General features: G+C 39.6%; 1 protein-coding gene across 5 annotated transcripts in view; it reads left to right on the forward strand.

Moving 5' to 3' along the window:
• Positions 1–1,232: 1,232 nt before the first annotated feature.
• Positions 1,233–21,073, forward strand: part of LOC105062333 (killer cell lectin-like receptor subfamily B member 1B allele A) — a 30,955-nt gene continuing 11,114 nt past the window's right edge. Inside the window, exons 1-3 of one of the 5 annotated variants that reach the window (XM_074357340.1) lie at positions 1,233–1,380; positions 3,186–3,373; positions 19,946–20,037. In XM_074357340.1, coding sequence (XP_074213441.1) covers positions 19,980–20,037 — 58 coding nt within the window. In that variant the 5' untranslated portion in view covers positions 1,233–1,380; positions 3,186–3,373; positions 19,946–19,979. Of the gene's footprint in view, positions 1,381–3,185; positions 3,374–4,130; positions 4,516–12,842; positions 12,934–19,945; positions 20,038–21,073 lie in introns of those variants that run through there. The other 4 variants (XM_074357337.1, XM_074357338.1, XM_074357336.1 and 1 more) reach the window with 4 other exon arrangements.

Below are 21,073 nucleotides of genomic sequence, written 5' to 3' on the forward strand. Positions count from 1 at the left end.
AGGAAACACCTATTTTTACCAGTGATGTGATGGAGTGTCAGTGCTTAAAGGAGCCAAAGAAATATCTACACTAGTTAGTCTTTCACAGTTTTTCGTCAAATGGTAGAGATTTGCCATTTGGGACTGGATGGGAACCTCAACGCCTAAATGAAGCATCAGCATCACTGCTGGCCCGGAGCGGAGCCTGCTCCGTGGCCAAGACTCAGGCCATTCTGAAATTGCCTCACCAGGAAGCCATCGCATCCCAGGAAACGACCAAATGTATAAGAGAGACCAATGACAGAGAAGATAGTCTGCAGTCTCCAACAACACAGAGATTTGTGCCTAAGGAAACAGAGCTAACAGAATGATTTGTAAAAATGCATAAATAAATTAAAGAAAAATGACCTTGATTCCGCTCCTCCCCCAAGATAACTTTTAAAGGGATTATACTTACTATTCCTACGGAGATAAAGGAGTAGGTATAAAACAGGCAAAAATCAATATAAAAAAGAAAAAGAACCTGATTATAATCTTGAAAACAAAACAAAACAAATTATTGTTGAAACATACTCAATAGAAAGGCTAAACAGGAGAATGGACCTAGCTGAAAACAAAAAGCAAAGTGGTGAGGTAGCAGATTGTACTGAAATTGTCACAGAACAGAATGGAAAGACAGAGCGTTGAAAAATATGGAAAAATTAAGAGACATGGGTGATTGATGGAGAAACTCAAATATTCACCTGCTAGGAGTGTTGAGGGGCCCTGGGTGTACGTAATACCATCACCAGGCTTGGACCACGGTTCTCTGGCCAGTGTTGAGGACACCATATTGCAAGTGTTGCAGAAAATTGTGTTACAGCTCGGTGTTACAGCTCAGTTGTGGCAGCAACATGGATCTGTGCGAGAGACCAAGCAGCACTTGGAGAGTTGGAGAACTCAGGTTTATTACACCAGTGGGCCCACAGGAGTTAACACTCCAAGCTCTCGACCCGGTCTGTAAGTTTACACAGGCTTTTATAGGCTGCCAGTTTACACTTTGCAACATCATATGCAAATAAAATAGAACAGAAGTTGACCAACTAGGAACAAGCTTTGTAGAAATAGGCCAATCAGGAGAGAGAGAAATAACCAATCAGAGTGAAGGAAATAACCAATCAGGAGTGAGGGAAATTACCAATCAGGAGTGAGCTCGGGGAACCAATAGAATTTTAGGGGTATGTGAGCAGTTTCAGGCAAAAAGCGAGAGAGCCTCTGCGCCAGGGAATCAGATGGTGCTGGCAGGAGAGCAGTGCCCCTCCCTGGGGGTCCCGCTGGTCTTTTTATGGGGCTTCCCGCCTCACAAGCACAGGGGATATATGTGTTCTGATTCTGAGGAGACTGGGAACAGAAGAAAAAGAGGTAAAAGTGCATACTGTGGTTGATCTTGGTTACTGCTGTGAAAACTACTATTATGTGCAAACTGAAACATGGTGAAATAAGAACTTCTGTTCACAGTGGGGATCTCAGTGTACAAACTGGATAGAATACTGTGTAGAACAGAATGCAAAAGATCAGTTTCATCCTATGGAATGCGGGTGGCCAAAAAAAGATATAGCTCCCAGTTTTACCAGTTTCAGAACAGGTACAGTTTTATTTTTTATGGCAAAGAAAAGAAATGAGAAACTAACAAAAATCTTCAGCAAGCCTTGACGAACTTAAAAGGCTGCTTTCACTACTCAGAAAGCCCTCCTCCACCTCCTCCACACCCTGAACCGCCTCTCCAGTTTACCTCTTCAGGTTAACTCCTACTTCACTCAAAGGCACCTCAGGCTTTACGTCCTCAGTTAAACTTGTGCTGATCCTCCAGGTCAGCCCTTTGCGTGGAGGGACCTTTCTGTTTTGTGCCCCAGGAGCCAAAAATACTTAACAAGCATGCCCTTGCTCAGTGACTGACTTAAAATATCCTTCTCACCGTGGCTTATTATTTGCTTTTGTTGTTGTTGTCACAGAAAGGAATAACAGAAAAATATAATTGCAAAGAAAACCCCTTTTGCCATGTGTTAAATAAAGACTCTGGACATCATGTAGTCAAGTCCTCCCCATCTAGAACCCTAGATAATGACCACAGCAGCGTGTTTTTTCTTTACAGCTCGTTCTGCTTTTCAGCCATGTTTTATTTGTCTTTGAAAACCATTGGTATGTTTCTTGGGAAGGCTTCATCTCTGATGGACAAAGTTGAGCTCTAGTGACTTCTGGTGGCAAAATCCAAATGATAAGGAGAAGACTGTCAGCAGGGTGTGCCTTGAGAAAAATTGGGAAGAATAAATGTTTTTATGTTGTCTGTCAACACTGTTTGTTCTGCGTTCTGCTTCCCAGTTTCTAGAGCCCACTTTGCAAATCTTAACGCTCCAGTCCTGCTTTTGTCGTTCTCCACCCTCCCACTTCTCTCCACAATGTTGTGTTGCATCAGATTTTTCTTCATCTTCAACCATTCCATCCAAACTTTCTTGTCCCTTTACCTAAGCACTTGGCAAGAATGAAACAGTCTATGGTTTCAAGCTAGCTGATTTAACTCCCAAAGAAATTAAAACAATAAGTTAAAGAGCAGCGTCAGGAACTAAAATCAAGGATTCCTTTGGGTTAAACAGCTCCCATCACAGCTGCACTGTGAGAATGACAATGATCAGCTACTTTGGTGCTCCTTTCACAGCAACACCTTCAAAAGAGATGTCGATAATCCCCTCTTCTCTTATTCTCCGCTCATTTTCTCTTGAACCCACGTGGATGTCTGCTTTAGTTTGCTTGTTTAAGTTTTTGGTTTTTTTCCCTATCACTTCACCAAAACCGCTCCTGTCAGGGTCACCAGTGACCTCCTTTCAGTGGAAACCTAGAGTCAGTGTCTCCCTCCCCCACCCTCGAACCCTCCCTCTGGCCGGATGCCTCTCTGGCTGGGATGCAGCCAGCCTCGCCCCCGCTTCCGGGCGATGCCCTGGAAGAGGCGCAGCAGGTCCTGAGTTCTGGGTAGGCAAATGGTGCAGGGTGTGGGGGAAAGCCCTGTTGTGCCTTGGAAGGGCATGGTGACCTTAGGCGCTGGACTGAACTATGGAGAAGTTGCTACTTCTTCCCAGGAAGCGTGAGTGGGAGGACAGAGAGCAGGTGCAGACACCTACAGGGCAGGGCTATTGGGTACCACAAACACAGGTTGTCCTCACTTGCCCTTGCAGTCCCACCCCCTGCCCGCAGCTGTCACCGCAGAGAAGACGCGAACCAGTGCCCCACTTCCTCCAGCTGAGACCATAAATAGAAGTTTCTTCTGCTGACAGATCTGGGAAATTTCCTTTCATCTTGGAACAAAAGGCAAACGTGGTTAAGACATCGCCCTCTGCAGGAAATTCATCTACTACTCTTCCAGGTAGCACACGGCTTGTTGATGCTCCTGTGTGCACAGTGTCATTACAGCCTCCAAGCCGCAGGGCTGATCTGCTGCAGGTTGTAAATAATCTCATTATTTAGCTCTAAGCCAAATAGTCTGATTGGAATGTTGGATGTGGAGAGGGTCATTTTAAAGGGAACGATTTTGGATGAAAAAAGAGCCCTACGACCTGTAACGGGAGAACGCCCTAGGGCATGATCAGTTTTAAGAAAGCTCACATGATGTCTGCATCTGGGTGGGTTGGGTTGGCTCTGTCTCAGCCCAGAAGGGGCAGATAAGGTACTTTTATGAAAAGTCTCCCTATCCCCAAAGGGGTGCTTTATCTTATGTGTGCAAAGGACATCACATGACTAGAGGGGGGGGGGGTCTTGTCTCAGCCCCTCTGAGTTCATAGGGGTTGATCTTGGAGTTACATTCACTTCCATTGAGGCGGGAAGCCCCATAAAAAAGACCGGCAGGACCCCCAAGCAGGGCCACTACTCTCCTGCCAGCACCGTCTGGTTCCCTGTCCCAAAGGCTCTATCTCACCTTTTGCCTCTGAAATGTCTTAATTACCCCTAAAATTCTATCGGTTCCTTGAGCTCACTTCTGATTGGTTATTTCCTTCACTCCTGATTGGCCCAGTTCCGTAACTTCTGATTGGTTTTTTTGTAGTAATTCATTTGCATGGAGCTCACTCCTGATTGGTTATTTCTCTCCCTCCTGATTGGTCTATTTCTACAAAGCTTGTTCCTGGTTGGTGAACTTTTGTTATATTTTATTTGCATATGATGTTGCAAAGTGTAAACTAACAGCCTATAAAAGCCTGTGTAAACGTGCAGATGGGGTCCAGAGCTTGGAGTGTTAACTTCTCTGTTCCTGTGGGCCTTATAAACCTGAGTTCTCCAAATCTAGGAGTGCGGCTTAGTCTCTCGCCTGGATCCAGGTTGCTGTCAGGACTGAGCTGCAACACTGAGCTGTAACGCTGACCTGGAACACATTTTTCCACAACACCATTGCATCTGGCAAGAGGGCTTCAAACCATGAGCCCCATGGAGCTCACTCGAGTTGGGCACACCTGCATCAGCAGCCCCTCAGGAGGCCAGAGGGAGGGGCTGATCACCAGAGCTCAGCCTGTGAAGGTGGGGAGGCTCCTCGGACTTTGTTCAGAAGGGAAGTTGCTTTGCCAGGGGCACCAGCATAGCGGTGGTGGGGGTCCGGGTGGGGGCGCTCTTCCACTTTAGTGGTTTGTGCTTGCAGTGTGGGAGCCAGGCTGCCTGGTAAGAATTCTTGACTCTGATTATTACTCCTGTGACCCTGAGCAGGCTACTCAAATTCTCTGCACTCCAATTTTGTCTTTCGTAAAATGGGCGTAAAAAAAAAGAAAAGGTGTGGCTGTCCACCTGCAGCCCGCTCTGTTTCACTCTGACGCTTGTCTGAAGGGCCTGCATGTGGGCTTTTGTTTTTAATTGTTCTTTTGTTTTTGTGGAATGTTACAAAGAATGGGCATTTAAAGGCTCCGTATTAATAAGTGGTCCTGGTGAGGGTCTACCTCAGTGGTAGAGCGTGTGATTAGCTTGTGTGAGGTCCTGGGTTCAATCCCCAGTATCTCTGTTATAAAAATAAATAAACTTAATTACCTGCCCCCCCCAAATTAAATTAATAAGTGTTCCTATTAACTTAGAATGATTTTTTATTTTAACCACGCATCCCACTCTGTTAGTTACACCCAACTCATGTCAACCCTGTGTGAGCAAAGGCAGGAAGGAAGCTTAGCTTTTAATACAGCCCTGCTCTAATCTTGGCTGCACAGGAGAAAAAAAACAAACAGTATCAAGGCCACACCCCAGCCCAGTTAAATCAGGCCCTCCAGGTGTGGGACAAAACTATAGGCACCAGTGCATTTTCTAGCCCCGCCTCAGCTGATTCCAGCATGTGGCCAAGGCTGACACATGAAAAAAAAAAAAAAAAAGAGAGAGAGAGAAAACAAACAAAAAAACAATAAAAAGGAAGTGTCTGCAACTTGGTAGGGTCAGAGTTTGTGACTTCAAGGACGAAGGACCACCTCAGAGCCCCACAGAAAGGGACTGTACGGGGCACTTCAAACTCCTCACACTCCCATCCAAAAAATAGATTCGTGGGGACAGGCTTCTGGTGGCCTTGCCTGGACACTGGTCAGACCTTTCCAGCGTGTTGATCAAGATTTCCAGAACTCTTTGTAGTTGAGAAACAGACAGCTTTGTGAGACTGCTGACCCCAAGTCCAGTAGAATGAGGCTGTGTGAACTGATAGGGACTATTTTACTGTGGTCGTTTGGAATTCTGTCAACATTGTTTTAATGCTTGATTTTCCGTATCTATCAGGGAACATTTTTTTTTTTAAAGCTGTCTGTAACTCAACAATCGAATAGGTCCTTTGGTAAACTGAAGTGAAACATTTAAAAATGGTATCTGATTTTTGCTGTCTGCCTTTCCTCATCCCCAATTCTGAAATGTACTGTCTTCAGTTTTCATGGAAATACAGTCATTGCAAAGTTTCAAAGAAAAGAAGAGAAAACTCGGAAGACAATGGCGAGGGTTAGTGGGTGGGTCACTTCGGCACTTTGTCCCTGTCATTTGCAGCACGTGTGAGACTGACCAGCACACCCTGCTTCTGAGGGGTTATCAGACTCAGGAGCCTCTCTACCCAACAAAGTCCCTTCCTGACCAAAAGAATGGGATGACGTAGGTACCAGCAAAGAGTCCTGCCAAACATCACAGAACCCAGGCACCATGAAAGAGAAAGAAAATAAAGGGTTTTTCAGCCTTTTCCAAAGCAGCAAGAAAAAAGCAGGAGGAAATCGCAGGTGCCCTTTTAATGCTTTAGTAAGTAAGCCTTGCCCTGACTTTTATGAGGTTCAAAATCAATTCCAGATCATGTAATTTGAACCCTTACCGTAGGCTCCACCTACGAAGACATGACATCCCTTGCTTCAGTGTGAGAGTCCCAGAGTGCCCCATGGGACTCGCCCAAAACCCAAGGGAAACCGGCTGTTTGTGGAGTGAATTCCGTGAGTGTTGATGAAACAGATTAGATCTCTGTAGAGCGGGTACTGTGAGAACAGGCTCCCTGCAGCTGAGAACCACTTCCTTAGAGAACTTGGCTTTGAGAAGAACAAAGCAAAAAGCACCCTCTTCATCCTCTGAAATACTCCTCACATGGAAAGAGCCACGTGAATGCTCTGCAGCCCCTAGAAGCTGTAAGCTGTTGATGCAGATGGCACTCAGAAGCAGACTCTGCTGAAAAGTTACCCAACCCAGATGCCTGCCTTGGCTCTGGGCTACCCAATCATAAAGCAGTGCCCTGTACCAAGCTGACAGGTACAACTTGCATCTCTGATTGCCCAGAAATGACTGATGCAATTGTAGTATCACTGAAATCTGGAATAAACTCTTAATCCAGGCTTGAAGAGATAGGTAAAAATGGGCTGGGTGCAAAGCTTAAAAATGAGGCTGCAAATATTTCTCTGGAGTCACAAGACATTCCTTTTGTTGCCGGAGCCTGCTGGCAAAACAAACAGGTCTGAAGACGTGGTCGCCACAACTAGGAAAAAAGAACAGACACACACACAAAGAATGGGATCGAGAGGGACGGGTCTTGCAGCCTGCCGAGGCAGAGACCTGACACCGCCGCTGTGGTTTATTCAGCAATTCTTTTTATAATGCTTAAGGAGAAAAAACATTGCATACCAAGGAGGATTACATAGTGTGCCTCAAGATCTTTTACAATGCTGTTTTGGACATACTTATTGTAGTCATAAAGTTAAGATGTCAAGCTTTCCTTATCTTGTTTTCCTTGGGCAAGGAGCAAAGTCCAGATCCTCTTCCAGGACAAACACCTGTTAATCTATAATCTTTAAGGTGGGGTGGCGGGACAGGGAATCTTTGCAGAGCAACTTTCCCAGGGCTATGTCTTGCAAACAGGATTGTTAACTCCTGAGTGCTGGACCCTCAGTCTTTGAGGCAGCTCCCCGCATTTTGTAACTACTGATGTCAGATATGTGTCCCAAATGATCTTGAGTCTGCCCTTGGCAATGACACTGGAGAGTCCTTATAAAACTCCATGGGAAAAAGCCTGAGAAGCTAAAAACGCAGATGGAGAAGCCCGCGTGAAGATACACCATACAGACCATGACAAGATGGCGGTTAGCTGTGGAAGAAAATTGAAGTGTTTGGGCCCAAACCAAGAAAATGATCAAATGAAATGTTTGTTTCCAATGAACACAGTAGATACTACGACAAATGGAGTGAGGAGAACGGTAATCAGTGTAGGGGATGTTGGCTGAAATGACGACACGGTCATGAGGTTGACAGACTATCAAACTATCAGGCATGTAAAACTACTTCAATTGTAACAAGGAAAAATACTCCCGCCACTTCATTAGTTTTGGATCAAAAATAGAGTCAACTCGGTGTAGACAGGTAACAGGGTAAGATGTACAGTGCCGTGATGATCTTTTGACTCCTTTAGATGGAACTGATAAAAATTGAACTGCTTCTTAGACAAAGAATCATCCATTTTATAGATAAGACTATAAACCCACGTCAAAACATGCAAATGAAATTACCAGAGAGCATAGGTCCGGAATTGGAAAGGCTACTCGCCGACACCAAAACCTCGCCTGGAAGTGGTGCGTCGGGCGCAGAGCGCAGGGAGCATGACTGGTGGTACAGGGGCCAGTCCTCTCACATCGACCCCCATCGCTTCTCTGCTTCTTGGCTAAGATCAAGTGAAATCACCTTGCAGGGCTATTAGAGATATTTGTACGAAAATCCATTTGTGGCAACGTTGGAAGATATAAACACTATTTCAGAGTTAAAACTTAGATTAGAGGTTTCAAATCCCCAAGAAGTATCAAATTCTTTTTTTCTTGCAGGAGCAGGAAACAGAAGTACCTCTGCAGCTGCCCGAGGTTAGGCTCCACCTAATCCTACTGAAAATGAGCAGCAAAATAGAGAAGTAGAAAGGAAGGTGTCGTTTCCCCCAGAGCAAACTCTTTCTCTCTTACACTAAGCAACTGACTCTTCTCCCAAGCCTCAGATTGAAAAACAAGGGGAAAAAAACCCTAACAATGACATCAGTTACAAACGTGTGGACATTTATGCTCCTCCAATAACTCTGAAGACAGTTCTTTTTGACAGTCAGTTAGTAGCACTAAATCGGATGACTGAAAAGTTTCAGTTCCGCGAAAACGTGCTTGAGTTCTGCTTTAATTTTCACCCTAAAAGTTTTAGTCACAATCTTCTCATAAAGAACGCGCTATCCCTCATGAGTCACCATCCCTCATGAGTGAAGGTCCTGCCAACAAACACAGAGGAAGGGAAGACTGGTTTTGTACATAAGCTAGTGGACATCCTACAACCCAAAGAAAAGAACATTGCTTGCAATCAACTGAAATCTCAGTGACTGTGTCCAACTGCCTCCTCATTATTCACTCTTAAGAGACAAACTTCTTTAGCATCACAAAATCTGACCCAGAGCAGATCCAGATGTGTTTTGATTGCAGTTCATTCTGGAGAAATCCACTCTGTCAAATCAGAAAATGTTACTTTCCTTTAAATACAATATCTGTGAATGAATGATTAAGACACATGCCTCCTGGAGTACAGGAGATGTGTTAAATGTTGCACCTCTTCACAAGCCAACTTCAAACCACTGCTGGAGAACACTGCCAAAGTGTATTCCCAAATATACATACACATGAGATGACATGTGTGTGACCATATGTACATACATACATACATATATACTATGTGCATATATATACACATATAGCCTTAATATTTAATATATAAGCATTTGTGCTTGTGATTTTAGTGTGTTTTAATGCCAAAAGAATTACCAGTATTTATAATTCTGTGCTTTAGCCCTTTATTTGCCATAAAAAGTAAATATCCTTTAGAACTATAAGAAAAGGTATAAATGACTTTCTTTGTTCAAAAAATGACAAAGAACCACTTTCTGCTGACTTGACTTGCTGGTTTTGTTGATTGACTTCCATACTCTACAATGGTGACCTTGACAAAAAGAATAAATTAGGCGCATGTTTGCATGGCGTATTAATAACTAAGTGAACATACATCTGATATTTGCTACCTCAGAGCTACTTTTTAACTAGAAATACGTTATGTTAAATATTTATGAGTAATGCTATGCTGAAAGAAGGATCTGGAACACATTTTCAATGATGAATTGTTGGTATATAAGACTCTTGTATTTTTTATGAATTTACAATGTCATTGTCATCTTAATAGAAAGCTCATATTATTTTAATGTTTTGTTAACATCTGACACTTGGTTTTTATATGTTTATTTTGTGTGTGTGTGTATGTGTGTGTGTGTGTGTTCTCTTTTTTCTGTTTTGGTGGTACAGGGTGGGGGAAGTAATTAGCTTTATTTATTTATTTACTGATGGATTGAACCCAGGACCTCCTTCCTGCTAGGCATGCACTCTACCACTAGAGCTAAACTCTCCCCTCCTTGTTTTTTTGTTTTTGTTTTTTTAATCTTTAGAACTTAAGTTTCACAAGGAGAATTTCAAGGAAACACCTTCTGTACATAATTATAATGTTGTTTCACAGATACTTCGCATTCCATGTGCCCGATGCCTTAAAGAACGTTCTATGAAAATGTTGCTATATTGTGACAGTTATTCTCAGGCTGGTATGTGGAATGGTGTAAGGGTTAGTATATGCCCATTTGAAACAATGTAAAGACTATTGGGAGTTTCAGAAATTATGGTTTTAATTCTAGTACAAATCATTGTGTAGGTTTCGGTGAACATCAGTGAAGAGTTCTGGCAAAAATCGCAAACCTAGTCATCGTGAGGATAAAGAAAGGAAGAAAACAAAACGTTATATATTAATTTGCAATGTTAGCATCTGACCCTACATAATAATTTTATTTTATCATTTTATTAGAATTAAAAGCATGATTTCTGGAACATTTATATACACATTTTTGAAACTAGAACTGTTCAGAGAAACGAAGGCTACCTTGCCAGCAGATACCTATGTTGGGGTCTATTCCTAGGCCCCTAAGGATGGAAACGGCGACTTACACCCACTGCCTGTAGCTGGTGCGGTAGTTCTTTGTCTTCACTAGCACTACTGGGAATTTCACTGCTCAGGTTCATCGTCTCTTTGGAAAATGTGTTGGTTATTTACTGGCTTAGTAAAAGTAAATTAAAAAAAAAAAGATGAATTTATCACTTCTCGGTTCTCATCTTATCCAACCATCTGAAGCATTTGACCAGCTGCATTACTATCTCTTGAAATTCTTTCTTTGAAACACCAGTATGTTTTCTTGTATTCTTTTATCATTGGCTCTCATTTCCTCGTATCTCCTTTGTGTGACTTTTTTAAATTACAAAAATTACCTTTTAAATTTTTTCTTTGATTTTAATTTCTCAAAACTTTTTATTTTGAAATAATTCACATACAATTTAAGAAAAAACACAGAGAGAGTCCATAAACCCTTCATTCAGTCTCCCCTGACGGTACGACATTTTGCATAATTGTAACATCGTACCATAGCCAGGAAACTGACGTTGTAACAATCCACTGACTTTATTCAGATCTCACCAGTTTTACATGAATGTGTGTGTGTATGTGTGTGTGTGTGTGTGTGAGAGAGAGAGAGAGAGAGAGAGAGAGAGAGAGAGAGAGAGAGAGAGAGAGTTTAGTTCTATGCAATTTTATAACGTGTAGATTTGTGTGACCAACACCCCTATCAAGACACAGAGCCGTTCCATCAGGAGGATTCCGTGCGCTGCTCTTTTAACCAGAGCCTTTTACATGCCTGTGTTTTTCGCTTAAGTCATTGATCCATTTTGAATTGACTTTTGCTTAAGTGAGAATTTTTTTGGCTGGCTTGTTTGGGTTTTCTTTGTTTGTTTGTTTTGGCTTAGGGCTATTCAAATGTTTCACCACCATTTGTTGAGAAAGAAGTCTATTACTCTTCCATTGAATTGCTTTTGCCGCTTTGTGACAATTCGCTTGGTCGTATTTGAGTGGGTCTATTCGTGGGTTTTCAATTCTGCTCTATTGACCAGTCCCCCCTCCACCAGTATCCCATTGTCTTGAACAGGGAGCTGGATAGTAAGCCTTTCCACCTGGTAGAGTGATTCCTCTCTGTTTATTCTTCTTTTTCAAAATTGTTTTAGCTGTTCTAGTTCATGTGCCTTTCGCATAAATTTTAGAATAAGTTTGTCTGTGTCTATAAAATAGAAAACAAATAGAAAATACAACCTGTTTGCGAAACGACTTGAACTTGGCTACTTCTTAAAAAAGATAAACATTGAGTCAAGTGAGAGAAATCAGTGGCAAAAGACTACATAGTATATGATTTTATTTACATGGAATGTCCAGAATAAGCAAATCTATAGAGACAGTAAGTAGATAAGTGGTTGCCTAAGGTTTGGTGCCGAGAGGGCGGGAGGTACGAGGGGGAGAGAGTGACTGCTTAATGAGGGCAAGTTTTCATGTAATTGATGTATTAATTCTTTGTAATAGTCCTGGAAATTTGGATTTCACTGAAAGAAATATTTTCAGAGTAATATATTTCTTCTCTTTCTTCTCACCAGATTGCCATGTGCACAGAAAAGTGTGTTTGTTCATAAAAATGCATATTTTTTTCTATTTCCTCATTCTTGAGTGGAGCTATATCCTGCTATGTAAAAGAGAGCGCTCAGTTTTTGGACGTTTCATTAAAGAGTTGGTAACTTTCAGCGTACTTCTCTCCAGCGTAAGACTGGAGAGCACTTTGGTCATGTGGTGACACTTAAATTTCGTACTCGACGGCATTACAGAGCGTGGCTGCTTTTCTCCGTGGGTGAATCTAAGTGGCCTCTTGAGACCAGTAGAAGGTGCAAAGCACATGCTTTTGGTTCAGAGAAGGAAGGAGGAAGGACAGACAAGTCCAAGCCTCGTGTGACTACTGCTGGAAGGACTCTGAATGCTGGCGCTTCAAACCAAACTTCATGCAGAGTGGCTTTTTGCTAAAATCTGCATTCCAGCTCTCTCGCGGAGGCATGAAATATTTTCTTCCCTCAGTTGTGGGAGTTCAATGACTTGTTTGCTCCATCTGTAGAATTGTGGTGCAGCCAGTGTGCAAAAGTCAAAGGAATCCTCATTTCAAGCAGGGGCTCCTCCCTGGCCTCCTGCACTGTCCTGAGGTCATTTCTCACCTGGGCTGTTTCTCTTTCAGTTCTCCATGCCAGTTTGACAGACTGTCATTAGCCGCACTCAAAAGCTACTTTGTAGTCACTTCCCAGATCTCTGTCTGTCGCGGCGCAGGTGGTAGCGCTTCTGCCGGCCATTAAGGAACTTGATTAATCCCATCCCATTGGTTGCTTACCTGTAGAAACTGATTCCATATTGTGACACATATTCAACTTAAAATTTAATTTATGGTACCATATGTGTTGCAGGGCATTTAAGGAGCGATTGGAAGAGTAGACACATCATTCTTCACCAGAAGCCTCTGCCATTTATAGACACGTGCTGCTGTTTACTTTAAAGGTATCTACTTGACCTCAGTAATGGATCAAAACTTGAGCACACTTATGGCACTGCTCATCTATATTGAGATTCTCTTTAAACACTGACATCTTATTCAGTCTTGCTTCACTTGGATCTTAACATCTGCACCTCTTACAGATCCAATTATTGAAAAGAGCTATTGTTTCCAACTGCTGTAAAATGCATTGCACTATCTATGGTTTATTGTCTGAAAACAAATGAGCTGGACTTACTTTTGTTTAACATCTAGAGGAAAACTATTGTCTTTATTCTAGACCAACACTGTCGAATCAGCTTTGTGCAGTGGTGGAATTAGTCTATATCAGTGCACCCAAAACAGTGACCATTAGTCTCATGTGGATGTTGAGTACTTGGAATGTGGCTAGATTTTAAAATTTTATTTAACTTATAATGATTTAAATTTAAATACTCAAATATGATTAATGGCTACAATATTGGACAGGAGCTCTGAAGGTATGGTTTGGATTTAGACATTAAGGCACATGAGAAGAATTTTTTTTACCATCAGTTTTTCACCACCACTGTCAAGAGTGGAGTGGCAAAATCAACACATGTTCCAAAACAAACTCTCGGTTACTTCAGACAGTTATAGATCATAGGCATTAATCAGATATTTGTTTACTTGTTATGTTTACACAAATGAGTATCTGAACGAGGTGTTACCTAAGGGTTGATTTCAAAAGATCTGATGCTTCTGGTCAGTCAGAAGATACTGTGTTGGAGAAGCATTCATCAGGCAGTGAAAGAATAGAACCTTGACAAAAATTCTAATTAGGGAAAAACTATACTACGTAGTGTAGTTCATGGTTACAAGAATGGGCTTCGGTGATGAACAAATGCGTGTGAGCTTTGACTTGGCCATGGTTAGCCATACAATATTGGCAAGTTACATAGACTCTCTGAGAGTCATTCATTTCACTACTAAGGTAGGAATAATAATAGTTTCATAACTTTTAGGATATATAGTACAATGCCTCAGAAAACACAAACACTATACATGTTAGCCTTTCATATAATTAATCCCTCCTTGCATGTCTAAAGCATATAATTATACAAATTCAGAAATACATGAATATTTTTTAAAAAGTAAAAAGATTACTTTGATGATGGATAAGTAAATAGGTCTTCAATCTTCCCAAGTCCTCAATAAAGGGAAAATAACGTGATTTCACTTACAGATGCCTGTGAATGTAGGTTCATACCACTAGGGGGCGGTATAATACATTAGTTTAAACAGAACTTTGGTGCAGGAACAGATTTGGGTACAAATCTCTGCTACGTTATTCTGATTCTGTGACTTTAAACAAATTATGTAACCTAAGTCAACTATAGTGGAAATAATGAAGTCACTCTTGACTTTATCACATTAAAACATCTACAACTTTAACATATTATACAAAAAGCCCCCATTCTCCAAACTTTCATTCACAGAATGGCTGTAGTTACGAGGTTGTGTAAGAAAGCAATAAATGTTAACAGCGATAGAAGAAAAATTATTCACTGATAACTGTCACAAAATCGGCAGCCACTAACCCTCTTCCCACCGGCATTCGCCTCTATCTCTGTCATGACATCTATTTTGTCGTTATATGTAGCTATTCAGATCATCACTTTTAATTACTGCAACAGTAATTAAAATAATTCTTTTGATGGACAATTCAGGTGTTTTTTGTTCGTTGAGGCTTTAAAGGAAAACAGCTACAATGAATATTCTTTATATGTGTCCTGGTAAACATAATCACAATTCCATCACTAATTTTTCTAGGAAAAAGTCTTAGATTTTTTTGTTCTTTGGGAATATGTTTCTATTACTTTACTAGATAACACTTAAGGTGTTTTCCAAAATGGTTGCACATCTCCACCCACAATAGGTCATTGTTGCTGTTGCTTCACAATCTCTGTGATATTTGGTTGTGTTAGATGGGCTACATTTTGCCAATCTGAAAGCTATATAATGCTATGTCAAGCTTCCTAAATTTTACATTTTTTTCCTGATTATAAGCAAGAATCACCATCTTTTTTCATGTGTACTAGTTATTTAAATATCCATTGTTGTGAAAGTCTTTTCAAGTGTTTTGCCCAGTTTTTGCTTGTGAGTGTTCTTTATCCTATGTTTTCTTGGTGTTTTATTTTAATATATTTGGATGCTAGTCCATTGTCCACTGTATATTGCAGGTATCTTTTCTGATTTTTGTATCTATATTCACCAGGGATATTGGTCTGTAATTTTCTTTTCTTCTATTGTCTTTTTTTGGCTTTGGTATCAGGGTAATTCCGGCCTCATAAAATAAATTTGGGTGGGTTCCTTCCTCTTAAATTTTTGGGAAATTCTTCAGAAGAATTGTCATTGATTCTTTTTTAAATATTCAGGAAAGTGAAATTGGTAAATACTGATTTTATTCGTAAAAGTGGGATGGAACTTGGGATATTGTGATTTGGGTGCTTAAAGAAACAGGACCTGGTGTATGACCCAGCTTGTCAAGTTGTAGATATTTAGAGGAATAAAACTAACAAGATAGTTACCTTCACTTAACTTTTCTTAAGAGCTATCAATTTCATTTTTTGTCAAATTATATCCATTAGAAAAAGAGTCAGTAATAGAGTAATTTTGTATGCTAGAAAGAGTGCTGGAGGCTGTGTTTTAGTTTCTTCTTTATTACAATTGTCTGGGTGAGCAGTTAACATCAGAAGATATTTTTTCTTTTTCAAAGCTGAACTGTTCGTTTCGACCAATGCCTCCCAGTTACAATGTGTGTCAAGACGATCTGGAGAGCTTTTGTTTAAAATATACATTCCCATGTACCACCCCAAATCTATTGGATTATAATTTTGGGGGTTGGGAACCAGGAATCTGAACTTTTTAAAGGCTGTGATGACAAATTTGGAACAAGGCTTCTATCTATGGTTGATTTCAGCTCCAAAGTTATGAATTTGGTTCATTTAATTATCTCCTTACACTCGCAAAGTCTATGATGCACAGCCATGTACTTCAGTAGGTGCAGAAACACTTTTTACAACACTGTTTAATAAAAAAAAATAAACAAAAAAACCCTCCCAAAATGTATATTGCCATATGTCACTTTTTAAAATATCCCAGGGTCAACAGCTCAGATTTTTCTGTTAACAGATTATTGCCAGAGGAATTATGAGGCACAATTCTAAAAATGGTTTAGCTCTATTAGCTCACAGTGTATTTTCAGTTGTATTATGTTTTCAACAGCAAACACATACACAGACACACACACACACACACACAAAACCAAATGGCGAGTTGAGTGACCCAATCCTGTATTGCTTGTGGCTGAGCTCTGCTTTCCTCTGAGGATCAGGGATGAATAACATTCGGTTACATGTGAACAGGAGATGCTGTCTTTCCTTTGCACAGAAATAGAAAGGACTGGTCCTCTGACTAGGGCTTCCTTTCTCTGAGTCCCAGAAATCAATACTTTCATTTGGAATCGGTATTGTTTCAAATGACCACATCATTATCTTTAATAAGACCATTCAGGAAATGTGATCATGACCAGGGACCACAACCTAGATTATTTGCACTTGCTCCCTCGGGGAAAAAAAAAAAGTAAATCAATAGTTCAGATTCTCATTTCTCACGAGACTTACAGATCCATACAATTTTTTTCTTCAAATTATGAGACATTGCTTGAATGTGTCAAAAACAGGAATCTGAATGAGCATTTTAAGTAATAAAAGGTGCATATGTTTCTGTCTTATCTTATAAATTCTCTCACTGTAGACCAATAATTAAAAGCAGTCATTCTTTCTATGTGTGTGTTGTCAGTTTGTATTCATTATAGAAAAATAGGTAGAACATATTTTTAATAATTTTATGAGAGGGAAAGCATTTAAATTATTCCAGCTGAATAGTTTGTAAGGACTAAAACAATTTTAACATATAAGCAGAAACAAACTCTCCCATTATCCGATTAAAATTTTTAAAAAGTTGAAATAAAATGAATAAATGAATGAAACATAATGTCCATGTTGAAAAAATAGTACAATGAAGTTTCCAGTTCTCAAATTACAAAATGTCATAGAGAGGAGCAACTGAAGGCGTAACTTCTCTGGATGTTCTGGTCACTAACACACATTCAGTGATTCTTTTGATACATTCCCATTGGCTCACTGCATCTTTAATTGATCTAGACTCTTATTACTTCTTCTACATAAACTACCAGTAAAGAATTTTGATTTCTGCTTCAGGCAAAAAAAGTTTCTCTAAAGACTTGGGTTATATATTCTCATACTCTGTATGAGTCACATTTTTTAGTCTGAAGAGCAACAGATTATTTTCTCCAGTATTTGTTTTCTCCTCTTCTGTGTGTTGGTTTTTCTCATCGCAGATACAGATGTTATCTCTCACAATACTATGACTTCAGAAGGCATAGCAGCACTATATGCAATAGCTAAGACATGGAAGCAACCTGAATGTCCATCGACAGGTGCCTGGATAAAGCAGTTGTGGTGTATTTATACAATGGAATGCTACAGAAGACTGTACATGAATGTTTATAATAACTGCCCAAAGCTGGAAGCAGCTAAGATGCCCTCAGTAGGAGAATGGATAAGCAAACTGTGGTACATTCATGTGCTGGGAACAGCAACAACAAGGAATGGGCTCTCCAGCCACAAAAATATATAGATAAATCTTTGTATTTAATATTGAAAGGAGTCAGTTTGAAAAGGCCCTATTCTATATAATTTCATTTATATGATGTCTGGATAAGGCAAAGCTGTAGAGAAGGTAAATATTATCAGAGTTTGGGAGAGGGATAGGGTTGGAAAGTGAAACACAGGGGCTTCTTTTAGGGCAATGAACCTATGATGTGCCATTGATTTATGCACTCACAATGAAAAGGTAAGACAAGACTTACATATGTATATAAGAAAATACCTGTATTTGCACAGGAAAGAAATCTCAACATTAACCCTTCATTGTGCATGATGGATTTTGGATGCAAATACAAATACAATTTGACTGCTCCTACAAAATGAGCAAGTTAAGAATGCTTGTTTCACTTTTCACAATCACTGTGGCTATATGTGTGTGTGTATGTATATATATATAAAGTCTTTGGGTCTGACATGTGATTATATGAGTATGGTTAACCCGTAAGTGTGCACCATATTGTTTGGGCTTCCGCTTGTGCCTTTAGAAGATGTAAATGAAAGTTGTGAGTACATTGTGGAGTATGCAGAAGAGAATTTAGACAATCTAATGGATTATGCTGAGAGACTGTATGTCCATGGATGGCATGGCGGGGGCAAAAGAAGATCAAAAGCTCCAAGATTTCCACCAGGAATTTAGAGTGTTTATACGTCAGTATTAAATGGTGATCATGGGATGAACAACTCAGCGGAAGGCTGGCAAAATTCAAGAGCTGATGGTAGTGCATTATTCTTCAATTTGGAGATTCACTGAAGTGTTAAAAGATCAACAGCAAAGCAATGGACAAGTTATCACCCAAGCTCTTAGTGGTCACATTCAAATACGGCCACCACAGTTATGAAGATAATGACAAAATCAAATTTATATATACAAAATTATTAACAGATAGAGCAAATAGACAACCAACAATTGAGAAAAATTGCTCATGGATTTAGGAGTAACCTTGCCAAACTTCATTCGAGAAGGAGAAAGGATAAATGTGAAATCCAAATTTTGTCATGAATTATAATAATAAAAACACAAATAAAATTTTAACAAAGTTAATATATTATTTGCTGAATCATGTCCCAAATGTCTCAATGGATGCTTTGGATAGATCAGATGTTTTGTAAGGAGTAAAATACTCTCCCACATTGATACGGGACAGCATCTCTGAAACTACTAAATATATATATTGGAATTGAACAATTTAGTAAATGAATGGTGATGGTGGTAGCCATGTTTCCCACTATTGGAGTGGGAGATTATAACAATGCAAATGAGGAGATTAGCCTGGCCCCTGGTGTAATGAATTAGAGGTGGAGACATCAGTTTAAACTCATGGAGCCAACTCAAAGAGTTCCCAATGGTCAAAGCTGGAACAATGTGAACAAAAAAGTAGTATTCGATTATAACTCAAAATGTAAAATAAATGTGCATGATTTTTACTGAAAGAAATGATTGAATAAGTAAGTAAATGAGATACTAAACAAGTATCCTCTGCAGAACAATTGCAAATAATTTATGTAGATGCTCCGTTCTGAAAGAGGTGGGGTGTAAGTGTGGACTGCACACACTGACTTCTTTCCAAAGGGTACAGCATGGAAATGAGGAACAAAGAGTAACTCTGCAGTAGATAAAACTGCCAAACACTGTTGCAGTCAAGTGCAGTCATGCTGATAGTACGGACCCTTAGTAAAGTGTGCTAAGAATGGTAATTTATCTCTGTGGTCTTCCTCCAAAAACCTATAACCCAAATATAATGATGAGAAAAAAACATCAGACTATCTCTGTTTGGAGACATTTTACACAATATCTGAGCAACATTCCTTAGAACTGTTAAAAATAATCAAAAATAAGGAAGGAGTGAGAAACTGTCACTCCCAAGGAGACGTGAGGACTGAATGCATTGTGACATCCTGAATGGGACCCTTGATTAGAAAAAGGTGTTAGGTAAATACTAAGAAAAAGGTATTAGGGAAAAATTGAATAAATATAGACTTTAATTAATAATAGCATATCAACATTAATTCATTAAGTTTCAAAAAATGTACCATATTAATGTAGTATGTTAATAATAGGGGAAGTTGGGTGTTGGGTATATGGCAACTCTGTCTGTATTACCTTCACAATTTTTCTATAAATCTAAAATATCCTGAAAGAAAACACTCATTCAAACAATGAAGTTCCCCCAACTTAAGCCATATCCTTTGTGGTTTTTTAGCTCTAAGCTTTGTTTCGGTGCCACAGTCTGTAGACACTGACTGCTTTTGATCAGGTGATGTCTGTCTCTCCATCTCATTCAAACATGGATTATTCTATTTATAGAAAGCTTGGACAGAGTCAAAACATAGAGAGAGCAATGGTGAAGAAGCCAAGGAAACACCCCTACCACTGCCAACGCAAGTGGGCATGCACAGGTAGGAATCGATACAGCGAGAATTTTCTGTGGGTCTCGTAATCTTAGGCTTTTAATGGGAAGTTTTAAGAACTTGAACTAGAATTTACTGCTCAGAAAATTCATCAACTTATTCTGAAATAATAGGCTTACGCAGATGTCTCCCCATCGGCTGGGCAGTTTTCTCTCTGCAACGCTTACATCCAGCCCAATTCCTGGCATGTGATTATACGTTTATAAACATTGTTCAGTTGAGTATATAATTAATCAGATTTGACTTGATCTGGGTTAAAAATTATGAAAGTGTTATAATGATTCCTTAATCGAAGCAAAGTTTATAATCATAAAGATTGGCACCTGAGTTTTGTTTCACGAGTTGACATAGATATAAACTTTTATTTCAAACAACATTTAGGAAAATGGATGGCTGCAGTACTCAATCTTGCTTATGTTTCTACATGAGGCATTCATTTTTACTGTCATTCAATTATTTTGGTATTTTGGTACTTATATTTTTCCTTCCTGGGCCTCAGTCACACTGAATATTATCTGTTTAATTCAGTCAAGATGTACATAAAGATAAATGACAGGTTTTAGTGGACATGTTTTAATTAATGTGATTATTATATGAATTATAGTTTTGGAACAGAAGTGTTAAGAGGAGTATTTAATAAATAGCAAATAAAGCATATTGACTCCTAATTTAGAATCAACACATCCAGTTTTTTACAGATAATTAAACATGTGTTCATGGTAAGGCAATTTGTTTAGTTTTTTGTGGCAATATGAATTTTTTTAATTTATCTTTTTATTGAAGTGTAGTTGACTTACCATGTCAGTTCCAGTTAGTTTCTCAACTATATAGAAAATATAATTACATATATTTTCAAATTCTTCTCTGCTATATCTTGTTATAAGAAACTGAATATAGTTCCCCGTGCTATACACTAGGCCCTTGTTGTTTATCTATTTTATATACAGTAGGTGTGTCTGTTCATCCTAAACTCCTAAATTGTCCCTCCCCTCCTTTCTCTGTGGCGAGGAAATTTAAACAGAGA

The sequence above is a fragment of the Camelus bactrianus genome, chromosome 34 (assembly GCF_048773025.1).
Source record: "Camelus bactrianus isolate YW-2024 breed Bactrian camel chromosome 34, ASM4877302v1, whole genome shotgun sequence".
In the NCBI taxonomy this organism is placed as follows: Eukaryota; Metazoa; Chordata; class Mammalia; order Artiodactyla; family Camelidae; genus Camelus; species Camelus bactrianus.